Consider the following 17851-nt stretch of genomic DNA (forward strand, 5'->3'; position numbering starts at 1 on the left):
GGTCTTTCTAAGTCCCTCTTCCACAGCTCCAACAGCACAGGAAGTGGGCAGGTCAAGCGTCACCCTCAGCACACTTAGATCCAGGTTTTCCTCTTACTTCCCCTTTTACTAGAAATGTTCAATAGAATGGGGGCCAGGGGCACTGGGGGTGGGTTGCGAAATTCTCACTTATTTTGCCTCCAAAACTCAGAATGAACTCACCATTTATAAGCAAGTCACTGTCATAGTTCTGGGTCTCAGTTTCCTCATCTGTAAAGTGAGAACAACAGACCTCTAAAGGTCAGTCCAACTCTAATGGTGAAATTCTGCAACATTGTGAATTGATAATTGAATGTAAACTGAATAAGAAACAGCTGACTTCTCCTCTGAGTTCTCTCACCTTTAAAAACCAATCCTGAACCTTAGCTCCATCAAAAAAAAAAAAAAAACACTGGGAAGTCTCCAAGGACAATCCAAGCAAAAAGAAAAAAGGTCAAGATGTTCACCATTCCAGCTGGGGAGTAAGGAGCACAAAAGCTTAGAAACCTGAATGAAAGTTCAGTAACAATCTCAAGAAGCTCAGTTACAATCTGATCAACTCTCCAGACCCAAGGTAACATTCTCTGCCACTAGTCCATGTGTTTTCTGTTCAATTACTTCACTCAGGAGGTTTCTAGCCCCTCATCATGGAAACAGGAGATGGCCTGCTCCAACCCTAACCAGACCATTTATTTTGTCCCAGTTGCTCCTGACCAGAACAGCCTGAGGAAAGGGATTCAGAAAGAAGCTGAATCCCAAAATGGGATGCAGTGCTGGGCCCGCTCTGAGAGAGGTTTTTCCAAGTCTGATGGCATCACTTTATAAATAGCCGCCTCAATGGCACCACAATCTTGAATCATTCCCATGCTCAGCCTTCTTCCTTCCAAGCTATCAATCTGCAACAGTTTCCTGCCTCTGTATGATGTCAAGAGCCTGCCCCCTTGCCATTCTCTGCTTTTCCTCTTTCTGTTGAATGGTTTGCCTCCTCCTCTGTACTCAGTTCAATTTAGTTCAAACATCTATTAAGCACATACACTTCATGAAATGCAGGCCACACAGACTGCATAAAGATAAAAAAGCAAAGCCTGTAACCTCAGGGAGTTTGTGTTTTACTAGTGGAGGGAAATCATATAGATTCAGAGAAGTAAAAATGAGATAATTTGGAAAAGGAGAATGTAGAATCCCCTGATTTGGGGGGAAGGCTCCCCACAAGGGAAGGCCTCTAAGCTGAGCCTTAAATGAGTCAGGTTTTTGAAAAGCAGGGAGACGAATGCATTCTAGATGTGGGGTGAAGAGGCATGGCTGAAAGAATGAGGAGTTTGGGGGACAGCAGTTGGACTAACTGGGCTGGAATGCAGTGTATGCAGGGGGAAATATGAAATACATTTGGAAAAGTATGTTGGAAGCAGATCTGGAGAGCTTTAAATGCCAAGCTGAGGAGTCTGTCTTTTCCTAGACACCATGGGGCAGGGAAGTGATAGGAAAGTTCTTTTGGTAGCAGTGTGAAGATAAACTGAGAAGCAAAGAGATAACTGATTATTGCAATAATCCCAGGAAGAGGGAGTGTGTGCCTCAACTGGGCTGTATGCAGATGTTCCTAAGGCAGACGTGCCAAGGAAGGAAGATTTAAAAGTACTTCCAAGCCTCCAATCTTGAGGCTATAACTGAAAAGGAGGTTTCTGGTGGCAGACTCCAAGGATCAGGGCATGGCCCTATGGTTTTTATCAGTGATCAGAATAGATCCAAACAGACTGCATTTCAAATCAGCAAATGACACAAAACTGAAGACACTAGCGATTACAGCTAGAATCCAAAAAAATCAGGCTTAACTGATTAGGATGAAACTCAACAGGGATAAACACTCAGGTTCAAGAACTCAGTTTCACAAGTAAAAGATGAGAGGACCTGGTCAGACAGCAATTAATCTGTAAATAAAGGGCTGGGGATCTTAGTGGACCGAAAGCTTCAGGCATCAACCAAGTGCTCAGGCAAGCCAAAAAGTCAGCATGATCTTGAGGTGCAAAAGATACGTGGCCTCCAGACAAAACCCCCCTCGTTCTGAGACCCCGAGCTGGAGGACCTGGGTCAGTGGTGGGCCACATGTTTGGGGAAGAACACCAATAAACTGAAGAATGTTCACAGCAGGGGCAACCAGGAAGGTGAAGGGCCTTGAGTGCATGCAGGCCTGCAGAATTCCATGAGCCTGGCAGGCCCAGAGGTCAAGCCCATTGACTTACATGTCTCCAGGACTTACTGCCCATGCAGCTTTAACTCCCCAGCAGAGTACAAATTACCCAGTGACAGAAAGGCCTGCTTCCCCAGGCAGTGCAGGATGCTCCAGACACGGCGATCCCGTAATGAAGGAGGGTTCTGCTGACGGAGTGCGGGGATTGGACCTGTTCTCTTTGGCCTCTCATACAGTAACTGTATCTAGTAACAGTCATACTATACAGGATCAACTATAAAAGACTTTGCTGCTCTGACAAAGACAACACATAGGAACTGATGCAAAGTGAAAACAGGCAGAACCAGGGAAACATTGTATAGTGTACACTGTATACTATATAACCATCAACTGTAAAAGCCTTGGCTACTCAGATGAGGGCACTGATCCAACATAATTTCAAAGGACCCAAGGTAAAAAACGTCCTCTACTTCCAGAGAGTCAAGTGATGAACCCTAAATACAGACTGAAGCATACTTTTTTAAAACTTCATTATTCATTTTTTTTTTATGTTTTCTTTTGCAATGTAGCTAATATTGGAAATATGTTCTAGAAGGGAAAGAGGATGGAAAGAATTTGGAACTCAAATTTTTAAAAATTGAGTGTTAATTTTTTACATCTAACTGGGAAATATTTAATAAAATAAAAGCATACTTTCAAAATGTCTGATATATATAATAGGCATTTTAAATCCTTTTTCATTCATTCATTTATTAATTAATAATAATAATAATTTTAAAAAGGCTGGTGTTAGAGACAGAGGTTTAAAAGAGGGACAGAATCCAAATGCCTCTTCTTGATGCTGATTTCCTGCGTGATCTTTCACCTTACTTATCTGGGTCTACTCCTCCATAATAAATGAGGGAATGGGATCGGGTGGCCTCTGAAGTCCCTTCTAGCTCTAAGCTTCCTGATTCTAGCATGATGCCTGGCACTTCCTTTCAACATGTTTCAATTTCTGTATCTATAAAAATAAGGAGCGTGGTCTAAATGAGCTCTGAAGTCTTCTAATCTACTTTGTAATACTAAAATAGGTGGCATTTATCTAGCAGTTACAGAACTGACTTGGTGACTCCCCAATAAATTACAAGTTGGACAGGGCAGTTATTATTATTCTTTATTTTATAAAAAGGCCTCAGAAAAATATCTTGACCAATCTCATGAATAACAAAGAACTAGGACTCGAACCTATATTTTCCGTCTATTCAGGTTATTCAAACATCTTTAATCTTTCCTCCAAAAAAAAAAAAAAAGTTTTAAGTCTATTTCATCTAGGTTAGATGCTTTAAGTATCAATAATAATATTGTTACAAATTCAGAGTAAAACAAGTTAACAGCAATTTCCTTCCACCCTGTTTTTAAAAATATTTTATATTCTTGTATAAGAAAGGATGACCAGACTGATTTTGGAAAAACCCGGAAAGACTTACATGAATTGATGCTGAGTGAAGTGGCAGAACAAGAACACTGTATACAGTAACAGCAGGATTATGTGATGATTAATTTTGATAGATTTAGTTCTTTCTCCAATAGACTTGGGATGGAAAATGCTATCCACATCCAGAGAGAGAAATATGGAGATTGAATATGGACTGAAGCATAGTATTTTCACCTTTTTTGATTTGCTTTTTGTTTCATGTGTTTTTTTTTCCTTTTGTTATGATTTTTCTTTCACAACATGACTAATGTGGAAATATGTTAAAAATGACTATATGTGTATGACTTAGATTGCTTGCTGTCTTAGAGAGGAGGAAGGTAAGAAAGAAGTTAGGAAGGGAGAAAAAAATTTAGAACTCAAAATCTTAGAAAAAGTAATGTTGAGACGCAGTTAGATGATTCAAATGAATATAGCACCAGTCTTGAAGTCAGCAGGTACTTCCAGTCTCAGATACTTAATACTTACTAGCTATGTGACCCTAGGCAAATCATTTAACCCCAACTGCCACACACACACACACACACACACACACACACACAAATGTTGAAAATTATCTTTTGTGTAATTGAAAAAATAAAAATACTATTGAGAAAAGATATTTCACTTGATATTTACTTGAAAGATACCACCACTTCAAATATTTCACACATGGGTTTTAAAAAGAGAATCTGAGGGGGGAAAAAGTAATAACCTGTTCCTTCTGGTTTTTGAACTGCTCCTGTTGGCTGTCAACATAGATAACTTGCCTAAAATGTTCTCTGTCCCTCTTCACCTCCCCTCCTTCAAGGTTTCTACAAAAATTTTCCCTAGTGCTCCTTCATCTCAGCATTCCCCTCAGTGATAATCCTGCAGCTAGCTGGCACACATATATTGTAGACAAAGTTGTTTGCATATAATCTCTTGCATTAGAATGTGAACTTCTTGAAGACAGGCACTATTTTTTACTTTTATTTGCTAGCTCAAAGAGTAGAAAAGAACCAGACACACAGGAAATGCAAGTTATCTAACAAAATTATGAAGGGTGATTGGCCCATAACAAGGTAATTCAAATATGATCAAATTAGACTCTCAACTCTATCCATCTATTCTTTCCTTTTGATTTAAATTACACATAAATTCAATGAAAATTGCCAAATTTAAAACAAAGCTTCTGGAACTCAAGAAGAGTAAAGGTTCAGAAACTGTCCCTGCCCTCCAAACATTCCCTTCTCTCCTAATTTCAGATCCTTTTGAAGGGAAGACCTGCTACTCCAAATACCTCCAAGACCAGCTGCTTAACCGGCTGGTCCTTCTCTGAATCTCTAAAAGAAAATCTTCCATTTAAGGATCTTTTAGGTCACCTGCAAAATAGCACCTTCTCTCCCAAGTCAACCCCTCCCTGGTTTTACTCAGAAAACTCCTAAAACAGAGAAATATGAATTCAAAATTTCAAATTTTGCTGTCATTGAAGTGATGATGGCCATCTTCTATAAGTTTTCTCTAGCTATTTTCTCATAACACTTGGGCTGAACTTACCTATCATGTAATATCATATATTAAGGTAAGCTGTGCTCATGTTTACGCCTCAGGTGGGTAGTTATCTAAGTATTACATTTGCCTTCTAAGATGGCCCAAAGCACAGCTTGATATACAATTGATTGTCATTAATAAAAGTTTGCTGGATGAGTGAATGTAGAATTAATTGCTGTTAACATCTAAAAATCTCTGTTCTTTAACAAACCAGGTTAAAATTTTTCAAATATTTTAAAGAAGCTGATCACAGATCTTGACATAAAATTTCTCTCTCTCCTTCATTTTAAAGTACAAATATCAAGATATGAGACAGAGAGAGAATGAGAATGAATAGTTATTTTGGTAGTCTAGAAACTGCAAAATATTGTGAAGCGACAAGGAAGAAAAGAATAGTAGTATAAAACCCCCATCCACAGTGGCTATGGATGTTTTTGTCATCACAATTTCTCTACTAAAACAAAAGACAACACACAATTGGTCCTGTGACAGCAACACATGGTACAGTGGCCAAAATGTTGAATCATGCAAATAGTCAATGCTTGAGAAAGAAGAAAACCAGATGGTCAAAAAATTAACTAGGAAAGTTCTATTATCTTTTTCGGAGGCTAGGGAATCATTTTTATAATAATTTTTCAAAGTTTTATTTTAATCCCAGTCAGCCAAATTAGTTCAATAGGATGATACAGAAGCTACTAATTTTTTTTCTAATGCTATGACTCACAACATATTTATACAGAACTTTAGGATCAACAAAACTCTAAATATACTTTATCGCATTTGAGGTTTGAAGCAGCATTTATTCCCAGCTGACAGATAAGAAGAAGTCAAATGACTTAGCTCAGTCAGGCAACTATAAAGTATCAAGAGTAGATTAGAATTCAGTTTTAACACTGAAAATCTTTCCACTAAATTGTCATTTCCTAAAATATTTTGTTCTCAAAAAACATTTCTCTTCTCATAAGTGCCAGGTCTAGATGTTACTGATTCTGTGCCTTTCTTAAGCTCCTCCTGATTCCATGGCCAAAGGAACTGTTGATAAATAGCTTCAGTGACTTCCCACAAATGGAGGAAGAAGTTCAGAGTGGACTAAAGACCATAGGAAATCCTCTAATCAGAGGAAAAAGAAAACAAGCTAGGGAAAAAATCTATACAGAAGAGTTCTTGGAAGAACAGAGAGAAGGGCAAGAAAGAAGGAAATAACCATGCATTAAGGATCTGCTATGTGCCAGACAATGTGCCAAGCACTTTACAGAGATCTCATAGGAACTGAACACAACTACCCTGGGAGGTAGGTGCTGTTATTAGCCCCATTTTATAGTTTAGCAAACTGAGGCAATAAGTACAATGACTTGCCTGTGATTACACAGCTTGTGGGTGTCTAAGGCAGGACTTGAACTGAGAATCTTTCTGAATGCAGGAGAACCAGAGAAGCCCAGATAGGGAGAGGTTAGGGAATAGTTTTACCACGGAAGCTTTTCCACATCTCCACAAGATACTCCCAATAGAATCACCCTTAAAGACTTTTAGTTTTCAGAAAGAGTCTTACCCACCCACAAACCTCCCTCACAGCCTTGTCATAGTGGAAAGGGCTTAGAATTCAGTGCCAAAAGACTAGAGTTTAAATCTCACCTTCACTGATTAATCTGGTTATACTTTGGGAAGTCATTGCTATCTCTAAGGTCACTTGGTGAAAATGTACAAAGTGGGGGAAGAGGGAAAGGTGGAATAATGGGCTCTTCTGGGCCTTCCACTTCTAGCACTACAAGATTTAAGGTCTGTCAAATTCTCGACTTTAATCTAAGTTTCCAGCTTCCTGCCAGCCCACCTCCCAGCTTCCATGTGTCAGAGACCTCCTTTCACCTCTGAAGTTCTGTGTTCTGGGGCCCCTCCCAGTTCTGACCACCTGTGTTCGAAGGGCCCTCCCAGTCTCTCCCATCCCACGTTCGAAGGGCTCTCCGAGCGCTGACATCCTGGGTTCTAAGGGCCCTCCCAGTTCTAACATTCCAGGTTCTAAGGCCCCTCCCAGCTCTGACATTGTGTTCTAAGGCCCCTCCCAGCTCTGACATTCTAAGTTCTAAGGCGCTGCCAGTTCTAACACCCTCTGAGCCCCACCACCACACACGCACAAGCACAGAAAACACTAACTCTCCACGTTCTAACAAAGGTTCCCTGCAGCCCCCGGGCCCAGAGCTACCCCCGGTAGTCTCCAGTCGGACAAGATTCTTTAAAGGGGAGAGCTGGCGGGACGCGGCCCCGGGGCAGGCTCGGCGGCCCCACGCTCCGCGGCAGGACGCGGAGCCGGGCTGGGCGTCCCGGGGCAGCGCGGGGCTGCTGGCCCGCCAGAGACAATGGGCCGGTTCCGTGCCGCGCTCCCCGAGAGTCCCTCGCGCCCCGTCCCTCCCGTCGGGTCCCAGGCGCCCCTCACCTTGACGAAGAGCTCGATAACAGGCTCTTTGTCCTCCTCCTTCAGTCCGTTCACTGGCATCGATAGCGCCATGGCCGGGCTTGGATTCCCCTTGGGCTGCTAGCTACTGGTCCGGACGCGCGCCTCCACCTCCTCGAGCTCCCGCGCTCGCACTGGCTCTCGCGCTTGCTCCCGGCCGCTCTGGCTCGCAAAGGGAACGATCCGACTCTCTGCCTGCCCAGCGCGACTGAAAAGGAGGCGGTGGCCGGCGTTTGGGCTCACTCTTAACGGCCGGCAGGGGCGGGGTCGGTGTGCCTCGTGCCGCCCGCCCCTCCGCCTATCCCCACGCCGAACTTCCCCCGAGCCCCGCCCCATCCTCCTTCTGATTCCTCCCATGTCCTCCGCCCCCGCCCACATCTTCTCCATGCTCCGCCCCGCCCCTCGTTCCCTCCCCTCAGTCTCCTTTCAGCTCCAATTTCCCCCCCATCTATCCCTCTTCACTCCTTTCCCTTCTCAGTCTCCATTCCCTTTGCTCTTCCTCCTCCCCAAGATTATCTCCTTTCTCCTTTCCCCCGCTACTCTACCCACTTCCTTTATTCTCTTTTCCTCGACCTTTAATAAGGTCCTTTATTTAATAAATAAGCATTTTTTAAGAGCTTACTTTGTGTCATGCGTTGTGCTAAACGCTGGGAATACAATACAGCCAGAAGAAAAGCAGGATCTGCCTGCTCTCTCTCGCTGTGTCTCTGTCTCTGTCTCTGTCTCTGTCTCTCTCTCTTTCTGGCTCTCTACGTCTCTGTCTCTCTGTTTGTCTCTGTCTCTGTTTCTCAGTGTCTCTCTCTCTGTGTCTCTCCACTTTCTCCTTCCCTTCTCAGACCTGTTCCTCCTCTAACTCCTGCCTTCTGCAAGGTTTTCCCATATCTCAATTTTAGCGCCTTCCCATATCTCAATTTTAGCGCCTTCCCTCTTCCACTACTCCCAATTTATCTTGTTTCCCGCAATAGACTGGATGCTCCTTGAACGCAGGGACCATCTTTCGCCTCTGTATCCCCATCGCTTTGCTCAGCGCCTGGCACAAAGTAGGCACTTAATAAAGCCCGTTTCCCTCCTTCCTTAACACGCCTGATACATAGTAGACTTCATAAATTTTTGTTGACTGATACAATTTGTACACAGCTATGTACAATGTAAGCAGAGCAGGATAGGAGAGAGGAGGACAAAATGCCCCCCCCAAAGGGAAAGAGCACTTTTAGCTGGGGCTCTGGGAGAGAGTGCTTCTGTTCCTTAACCCACCCTCTCCTTGCTTTCCCGGCTCCCTTCTCCCGTAGAAGGGGCGTGGCCTCTCCAAGTGGAGCCGGGAGCCAGCGCTGGTCCCTCTCCTCCCCATCCCCATCCCCGTTAGAGGAGAGGAAGGGGTGGGGCCGGCGCTTGGGCTCTATTGTTCTTCGGGGCCAATCTGGCTCGCAGGCGCCCCTGCGCATCTGCTCCCCTTCTCCTTCCTTTGGGGAGCGGCCGCTCCCTAACTGAGGGGTGGGCGATGCTTTGGGGGTGGGGGGCAGATTGGAGCCAGTTCTGGGAGTTCTCCTGCGGTGTCTCCCCGGGGAGTGGAAGGGAAATTCCCCAAACGGCCCGGAGCCTAACTCTGCCCTCAGCTGCAACGCCCGCCCTTCCTTCGGCAGCTGCTGCTGGGGCTGTGCCCGGTGACCTCATGTCTGAGGAGGCCCCTCCTGTCCGAGGAAGAAGAAACAGTTCGCTCTCCTTTCTCCACCTTTCCTTCCGCTGCCACCCGCTGGACCTGAGACCCTAGGAATGCTTTAAGCCCGCTAACTCCCAGCCCCTTCCTGTCTGTGGCTTTTTGCTGCGAAGTCATCTTGCCTTCTCCACCCTTCCTTTTTTTAGAAAGTATCGCCCTCGTCCAGCCAGCACTGCCCTCGGTCCTCCCTGGGATGGATAGGGGCATCCTGGGGCAGGAGAAAACAAGCCCGATCGGGCACAGGCTGTCACCGCACCGGCCTGAAATGCCTCAGCTCCCCATCTCGGCCGCATGGAACAGCTGGATTTCGGCAAGGCTCAGCTCAGGCGTCACCTCCTCTTGGAAGCCTTGCTGGATTGCCCTAGCTGTTCGCGCTGTCTCCCTCCTCAAATTCCGCTCCTGTCTCTCCCCCCCCCCCATTCCCTTCCTAAAATGTCCTTGAGAATTGGAACTGTCCGGGTTTGATTTTCATCTCTGTACCCCCAGCCTTGTGAAATAGTTGTTAATCAATGCTCACTGAATTAAGGGAAAGACTGATCCTTTGCTCTTGGGAATTGGGATAAGAATACAAATTAGTCTAAGAAAGGGAAAGAAAGCAGTAATCTCTCCCAGCTCTGACATTCTGGTGTTCTAAGGCCCTTTCCAACTCTAATATTCTATGTTCTAAAGTCCCTTCCATCTTCAATATTCTGTATTCTAAGGCCCCTCCCAGTTCCTTTGATATTCTATATTGTAGTTCTTACCCAGCTCTGACATTTTGTGTTCTAAGATCCCTCTGGGCTTTGTCATTCAGTGTTCTAAGGTATGTCCCAGGGCTGATATTATTCTATGATTCTTCAGACCTTCTCTGGAAGGAGTAACTTCCTGTCTCTTGGCACTCTTCTTTCTAGACTGGACTTCTTGCTTTTCCTACTTAGTAACCCTCTAGGAGGGCCCATCTTGGATTCCACAGCCATCCTCACCTCACTTTAGTTTCCAGGCAGCACTACAGGGTGTACAATTAAACCAGGACACCAAGTGAAGGCAAAATGCTTTTCAGACAAGGCCATGAACCAAAGTGAACTGGGAACAAAAACAAACCACCAACAAAAAAAAATCTCAGAATAAACTGCCCTAATTGACTAAGCCCTGAATTGACCCCAAATGTTAATTTTTTTAACTGAACTAAAGTTTTTTTTAAAATGGGCAAACTCTATCCAACAGGAACAAACCTTTCTATTAAGCTAATGAATCAACAAGTATAGAGTGCTTTCTAGTTGACCTGAACCTAAATGATGCATCTTCTATTGTCCTAATTTGAAAACGATGGGGGAGGGTTGGGAGGGAAGGGGGAGGCTTGACTGGCCCAGATGTGCCTGGGGGCTCATGGCAAAAAAAGTTTAGAGAGGTTACTCAAACATACCTTATCGATGAAACAATCACAGGAATGCAAGGGATGCCCTGTCATTCCCCTCCAGACACAGTTTCCCTCCTCTCACATCCTGCAGATTTGCTTTAGAGCCCCCTGGGGGCTGTTGGCTTCCAAGGACCCAACTGGCAGGAGGGGACCCAGAGCCAGACTGGAATATACCAGTCCCAGTCGGAGTCACCCACGGGGAGGTAGAAAGCCTGGCACAAATTGGTTTAGGACTTTTGAAATGATGAAGTATTGCCCAGAGCCAAATTTATCAGATTCTGAGTGTGCTACCGCTTCTGGGAAACCCTCCCTGAAAACCCCAACTTATATTGCTCTCTTTGTGTCTGAAAAAGACTATTTGTCTCATCTACTTGTCTAACTATCTGTCTATTATTACTTGCAAGCTCCCCTGACACTTAAGATAATAGGAGCCTCAGAAATCAAGTTTTCCCCCTTTCCATCTCTCCTACTCCTTAGAATTGAGGCAGGGACTTTCTCAGGGATCTTTTCATCTTTATCTCCCCAGAGCTTAACACAATACCAGCTAAGATATCATAAGTGCTTGTTGAAATGTAGTCCAACAACCAGTTGCCAGTCTAATCCAATATCTACGGTTTTTTGAAATAAATTTTATTAATATCTTTTGTTTTTAGCATCACCTAGATTTCCCCTAATAACTTACGTTTCCTTTCTTCCAAAGAATTATCCTACATAACAAAAAATAATTTTTTCAAAATTAAAGAGGAAGAATAAAAGAGTGGGGGGGTTGAACAACCAAACAAATCAATATTGGAAAAAATATGACATTATATGCAATGTTCTGTACCCATAGCCTTAGGGGTGTTCTGGAGCCAGCTCATACCAAATAAAAAGAGCAAATTGTTAAATATTCAGTAAGAGTTTTTATACCTTGGAATTCCACAATCTACCAAATAGGACTTGAATGATTTTTTGTTGATTATTTAGATTTAAGAAAATGATGGATAATAATTTAACTTAGACTTTAAAATATGTTTTGCATGTTTTTTTCTCCCAGAGAAGTGGTTATTAAACATTTACCCACACATCCTTGTGTGAATCTCCCACCTCTGCAAAAGAATAGAGAAATGTCTTCTCACAGCTCTTCTCTGAGACCAAACTTGTTATCTATAATTTTGCATTATTCATTTTCAATGTTTTAGTTGTTCTTTCCATTGATATAGTGACAGTCACTTTTTTGTATTGATCACATTATATTCATATATATGTTTAGCTATTCTCTAATCTGTGAGCATCTTCTTTATTTCCAGTACTTGGCTACAATAAAAAGTGCTGCTATAAATATTCAGGTATGAGTATGGAGCTTTTCTTTCTTTTTTTCTGTCATTGATCTCCTGGAGATCACTTCAAAGCATCACTTTAGCTTTATAGATGAGAATAAAATAAACAATTTGACATATCAGAGTGAAGATTAAAACAGTGTTCTCTATCTCCAGATTCAGTATTCTTTCCACCAGACCCAGCAGCTTCTTATATATTAAACTACTTTAGATTATACATACAAACGATTTTTAGAAAGTTATACATCTAGAATCACACAGATGGGGAGAGGAAAGGTTGTGGGCTGTGCTAGTGGAAGGATTCACATCCTGAAGACTGAATATCTATCTAAATGCCAGGGTAAATGAAATTTTTTCACTTAGATTCAAAAAGGAAAGGAAAGAAACATTTATTAAACACTTCAGTATGCTTGGCTGCCTTCAAGAAACATATTCTAGTAGGGAAAAATAAAAGTAAAAAAGGGAGCTGAAAGGAAAGGGGCATGGAAGCAATGTCTTCAGTGTCAGAAACAGCCAGGAGGAGAATGAATAAGACCAGTCCCCAAAATGGAGGCCTGGGAAAGAACTCATTAACAGAAGAAGGAAGGGATAGGCTTCCCCTGGCAAGAAGGGTCGGGCAGGGACGTTCCAAGATGAGAGAGCAGCTAAGGCCTTGGAAGTCCTGAGGTGGGAGGAAGGATGGCAGAAAGTGGGTTAGGTGATATGACAGCACAAGTAACTTGTCCCATTCCTTAATTTCTACCTCCTCCTGTCTCTGGTTTTTCCTCCTCTACACTCACAGAGGAAGTGGGAGGGCAGCATGGTACAGGCAGGTGTAAGGTTTCAAGGCATAAGGACCTTAGAATCACAATAAGGAAGAAGTGGGCTTCTTACTGGCCTAGGCAAAGCCCCCCTAGGTATAGCTCCAAGTGACTGCTTCCCTGTATCCCCAGTTAGACTGTCAAATCCTAGAGTTCCTCCTGGAATCCCTGCTTTCCTTCTACACAATGCTTTCCCCTGACATAAAATGACTTTATTATTTACTTTTTATATATTCTGACTCGTTCATCTTGTGAATCCTGCTTCCCCATCCCTTCCAGAATGCTAGCTCCCAGAGGGCAGACTGGTACAGTTTATCTCTCTGTCCCCGGGTACTTGATTGTAGTAGGCACTTGATAAATGCCTGGTAAATAAATGATTTGCTTAATTCGTTAATTAATTAAACAAGTGTCAGGTGGTGGGGAGGCCTGCCAGGTGTAATGTGTGTAACATCTCCATTTGGCTGGAGCACAAAGTCCGAGAAGAGGAGTAATAAGAGCTAAGACTGGGAGGACACATGGAGAGCCTTGAATGACACACTAATAAGCTTGGGCTTTATTTAGGAAGCAAGAAGGAGTTGTTTCATTCTCTGTGTTCTCCAGGACCTCCCCAACAGGAGGTGTTCCCTTGCCCCTGCAGCTGTGCCCTATGTTTTTTTGGCAATAGGAGGCATGAATTAGCTTTCTTTTTTCACCATGTTAATTGTGGCTTAATGATGGTTTGACTAATGTTTAACCTGAAAATTGTCTCTGCAAAACAGCTCCCGAAGTGGCCTGATCTATGAAATGAAAACATCGGCTGGTGAAACTTTGGGCCTTAAGTTTCTTGGGTTTCCTTGGATCCTGAAAAGCCTAAGACCGAAGCCCTGGATGAATCCAAGTCACCTGGCCCAGGTAAATGACATCTTTGGAGATCAAAAGCTCTGAGAGATTTAGTTGCTAAGCTACTGTCAGGATCCTGGAGAATGGGAAGATAATGGGGACTGGAAAAGGGCACTCAATGTTTTGGCTTTCCAAATGGGAGCAAAATGTGGTCCGATAAACTTTAGGCTGATAAGCTTAATGTTGATGGGTAGTAAAATCTAAAATATGTAATTAAAGGGGTGATTAGCAAACTTCTAGGCCATATGGACTAGTAAAACAGGCAAGAAACCAGGGCTAGCTTCCTGCCTCTGACTTTTACTAGCTGGGCAAACTATTTAGTTCAGGATCTGAATTTCCTTATCTTTTTAAGTGGACATAATAAAAACTAAATGTTATTATGAGGACCAGAGGAGATAACACTCAGAAAGTACTTTGCAAACTGGTGGTCACACAGAGTCAACTTAACATTATCCAGGATGACATACTAAGTTTATTTCCTTATTTAACAAGGTTACAAAACTGGTTGATCAGGAGAACATTCTAGATCCAATCTATCCAAGATCTTAGTCATTCATTCAATGGGATCTCTTATTCTATTCTTGTAGAAAAGGTGGAAAGAAGTAAGCTATTAGATGAATTCATTCAATAAAATAATAAGCCTTTATTAAGCCCCTCCTCTGTGCCAGCCACTGTGCTAAGTGCTGGAACTGGTTATATAGTAAGGCTTAGAAAAACAGATGTTAAGGGGTCATATCTCCAAAATCAATACTTAGTCTTGTACTGATTAACACATTTATCAATGATTTGGTCAAAGGAAGAAACAGCATGATTGTCAAATTGAGTGGGAGGACCCAAATCTGGAAGGGTAAGGAGGGTTTCATAACAAACTGGACAGGCTAGAACAAGCAGCCACATCTAACAATGAAATTTAATAATGGATGAGTTGTAGCTCATATACTTTGGTTTAAAATACCCATTTCACAAGTATTAGATGAAAGTGAGGAGGACATAAGAGTGCTCTGGAAAAGATCTTGGTGTCTTAGTGGATTATGATTTCATAATCAGCCAAGAAAACTATCCTTAGCTTCATTGAGAGAATCATGGTTTTCAGGACTAAGGAGGTGACAGCCTCCCCTGGACAGACCACAGCTGGCCTACTGTTCTCCTAAAGCGGAGGGAATTGTAACCCTTTATGGCTTCAGTGCTTCCTCTTACACGAAACCTTTTCTGATTCCCTCTCCACCCACCCTCCCAGTTATTAGGATTTTGTCCTTAAAATCATGTATTTTTACTTATCAGAGTACATTTTGTATCTTCCCAGGAGAAAGTGCGTTCTTTAATTATTGGGACTACAGTGAGATTTGTTCTGTGTTTTTTCCTGGTGATTTCACCCATGCAGGAAACTCCAGGCACTAATGTAGCTAGACCGCTCTGTAGAGTGCAGTCTCAGTTGCCTGGGGGAGCAGAGGAGTGGGGAGCACCCAGAGGTGGTGACTTACCTTGGAATGTGCCCAAGATGGGATCTGAACCAAGAGACAAAGCCATCTCTCTCCCCTCTGCCCCGCATGGCCCTTACACTAAGCAGGACCTCCATAATTGTTTGATGGAATGAATGAGGAGGTTCATACCACCTTTCATCTTCATGGCTTTGCACAATATCAGGAAGTTTAGCCTGAGCTCCTGTCATTTTTTTACCAAAGGAAAGGTGTGGTGAAAGTCCTTGGAAAAGGCCATTTATGGTCAATCTCCACATCTTTTTACTTCCTTATTTACAGACTGCCCTCAACCCCCATGGCTCTTTCCAAAGTAACCAGTAGTCTCTTACTTGCCTAATCTAGCCCTCTTCCTTCCTACTCTCACCAGCCTTTGATGTTGGCCATCGCCTTATTTTCCCAGTTACTTGCTTCTTTCTAGGTTTTCATGACATTACTCTCCCCTGGTTCTCCTTTTACCTGTCTGACTACTTCTTCTCAGTCTCCTGGCCTGGATTTTCATTCGGCTCATCCCTTGGGGCTTCCTCCGTATTCTGTCTTGGACCCCCTTCTCCTTCCATATAATTACACTTGATTTCACCAGTTCTCATGGTACTTCACTTCTCAAATCTATTATCTAACCCTAAATTCTCTCCTGACATCTCAACAGTTGAATAAAAACTAGAATTGGCTGTTCCAAGGATATCTCAAACTCAATAGGTCCAACACTGAGTTCATTATCTTTCCTCCCAAACATTTCTCTCTTCCTGTATTCCCTGTTACTGGTGAGGGTACCACTATCCTCCCGTTCCACCGGGATCACCATCCCTAACTACTCACTCTCTCTGTCCGTCTCACAGCTGTTACCAGTGCCTGCTGATTTTGCCTCCTTCTGCCTTCTGATACTGCAGCAGCCCGGTACATGACCTCATACGTGCATTATGGCAGTGGTCTCCCTGCCTCGAGCCTCTCCCCACTCAGCTGTCAAAGTGCTCTTAAAGCCCAGGGATGACCATCTCGCCCTCTTCAATCATTTCCACAATCAAATAGAAAACCCTCTGGTGTTAAAGCCCATCATTCTAGCTTTTGAGTCTTCTATACGTTACTCCCGTCCAGTACTCTGCAGTCCCATTGCTGACCCTTGTACAAGACACTCTGCGTCTGACTCCGGGCATTTCCAAGGGCTCCCATCTTCACCTTCTGACTTCATTTCAGTCCCAGCTAAAATCCCACCTTCTGTAAGAAGCCTTCTCCAATCCCCCTTACACCGAGAGCCTTCCTGATGGGACCAGCTCCAATTTGTGGAGACTTCTTGTTTGTACATAATTGTTTTCATGTTGTCTCCTCCATCAGAATGTGTATTTCTCTCCTTCATATCCTCATTGCTTACTACAGTGCCTGGTACCTAGTAGGTACTTAATAATTCTTGTTAAGTGACTGAGGAAATATAAGCAGAAGCTGGATAACTATTTGTCAGAGATGCTGTGGAAAGGATGCTTGTGTTCAGCCATAAACTGGACTAGGTGGCCCCTAAGGTTTTAGTCATCCCCTAGAGCCCATGACTCCATGACAGATCTTCAACTGAAAAAGGCAAAATCTTGGGAAAAGGGGACGTTAGTCAGAAAGGACGTTGGAAGAGAGAACAAAGTAACTGAGAGGGCTCTTCAAACCCAGGAGGTCAGAGCTGGGAGGGCCCTTAGAACCCAGGAGGTCAGAGCTGGGAGGGCCCTTAGAACCCAGGAGGTCAGAGCTGGGAGGACTCTTAGAACCCAGGATGTCAGAGCCGGGAGGGCCCTTAGAACCCAGGATGTCAAAGCTTGAAGGACCATTAGAACCCAGGATGTCAGAGCCGGGAGGGCCCTTAGAACCCGGGATGTCAGAGCTGGGAGGGCCCTTAGAACCCAGGATGTCAAAGCTTGAAGGACCATTAGAACCCAGGAGGTCAGAGCTGGGAGGGATCTTAGAGGCAGATAGTACAATATACTCATTTTACTAATGAAGAAACTGAGCCCAGAGAGCTTACATGATTGCCCAGACTCGCACAGATAGTAAGCATTTGGAGGATTTAAACTCGTGCCTCTCTGACTTGCGCCTAGAATACACAGGACTACTATTACTGTTACTTAATCAATATTAATAGTAATAACATCACTATCAGTGGTATTAATAGCTAGCATTTCTGTAGAACGTTGAGGTTTGCTCTGTAATCTAAGGCCCATTCTTCAGAGTGAAAGGCTACTCACAGAAGGGTCTCTCCTCTGAAGTCAGTTCCTGAACCAACCTGACACCATTTCTGTGTGTCTCTGGCCTTCTCCAAGCATCTGAGGGGTCCGGAGGAGCTCTGCTGAAGGCAGGCTGCCTGCCCCGGAGCAGAGAGGCGCTGCCTGCCAGCTGCCACAGAGACTCCAGCTGGAGGGCGGAGGGAGGGGGCAGGGCAGCCCCCCATTCCCCCCTTCTTCTCCCTGCTCCTCAGGGAAGGCCGGCCCCAGCCAGAAGCAGCATCCCTGCCAGGCTCACTACTATTATAATATAGTAATTAGCAGGTGGTGTGACTAAGATCTGAGGGGCTCTGGAAAGGCTTCCTGTAGGAGGTAACATGATCCCAGGCTCGAAGGGCTTGTCAGGGACCGGAGGGAAGAAGGGGGACCATGATG

At 43.9% G+C, this 17851-nt stretch overlaps 1 protein-coding gene across 1 annotated transcript in view; it reads right to left on the bottom strand.

Annotated features, from left to right (window-relative positions):
- The window catches only part of CLIC4 (chloride intracellular channel 4), a 74665-nt gene extending 66822 nt beyond the window's left edge, over nt 1-7843 (bottom strand). The window contains exon 1 of the mRNA XM_051988218.1: nt 7618-7843. Coding sequence (XP_051844178.1) covers nt 7618-7689 — 72 coding nt within the window. The 5' untranslated portion in view covers nt 7690-7843. The remainder of the gene's footprint in view (nt 1-7617) is intronic.
- Nucleotides 7844-17851: the final 10008 nt, after the last annotated feature.

This window comes from Antechinus flavipes, chromosome 3, assembly GCF_016432865.1.
Source record: "Antechinus flavipes isolate AdamAnt ecotype Samford, QLD, Australia chromosome 3, AdamAnt_v2, whole genome shotgun sequence".
Lineage (NCBI taxonomy): Eukaryota > Metazoa > Chordata > Mammalia > Dasyuromorphia > Dasyuridae > Antechinus > Antechinus flavipes.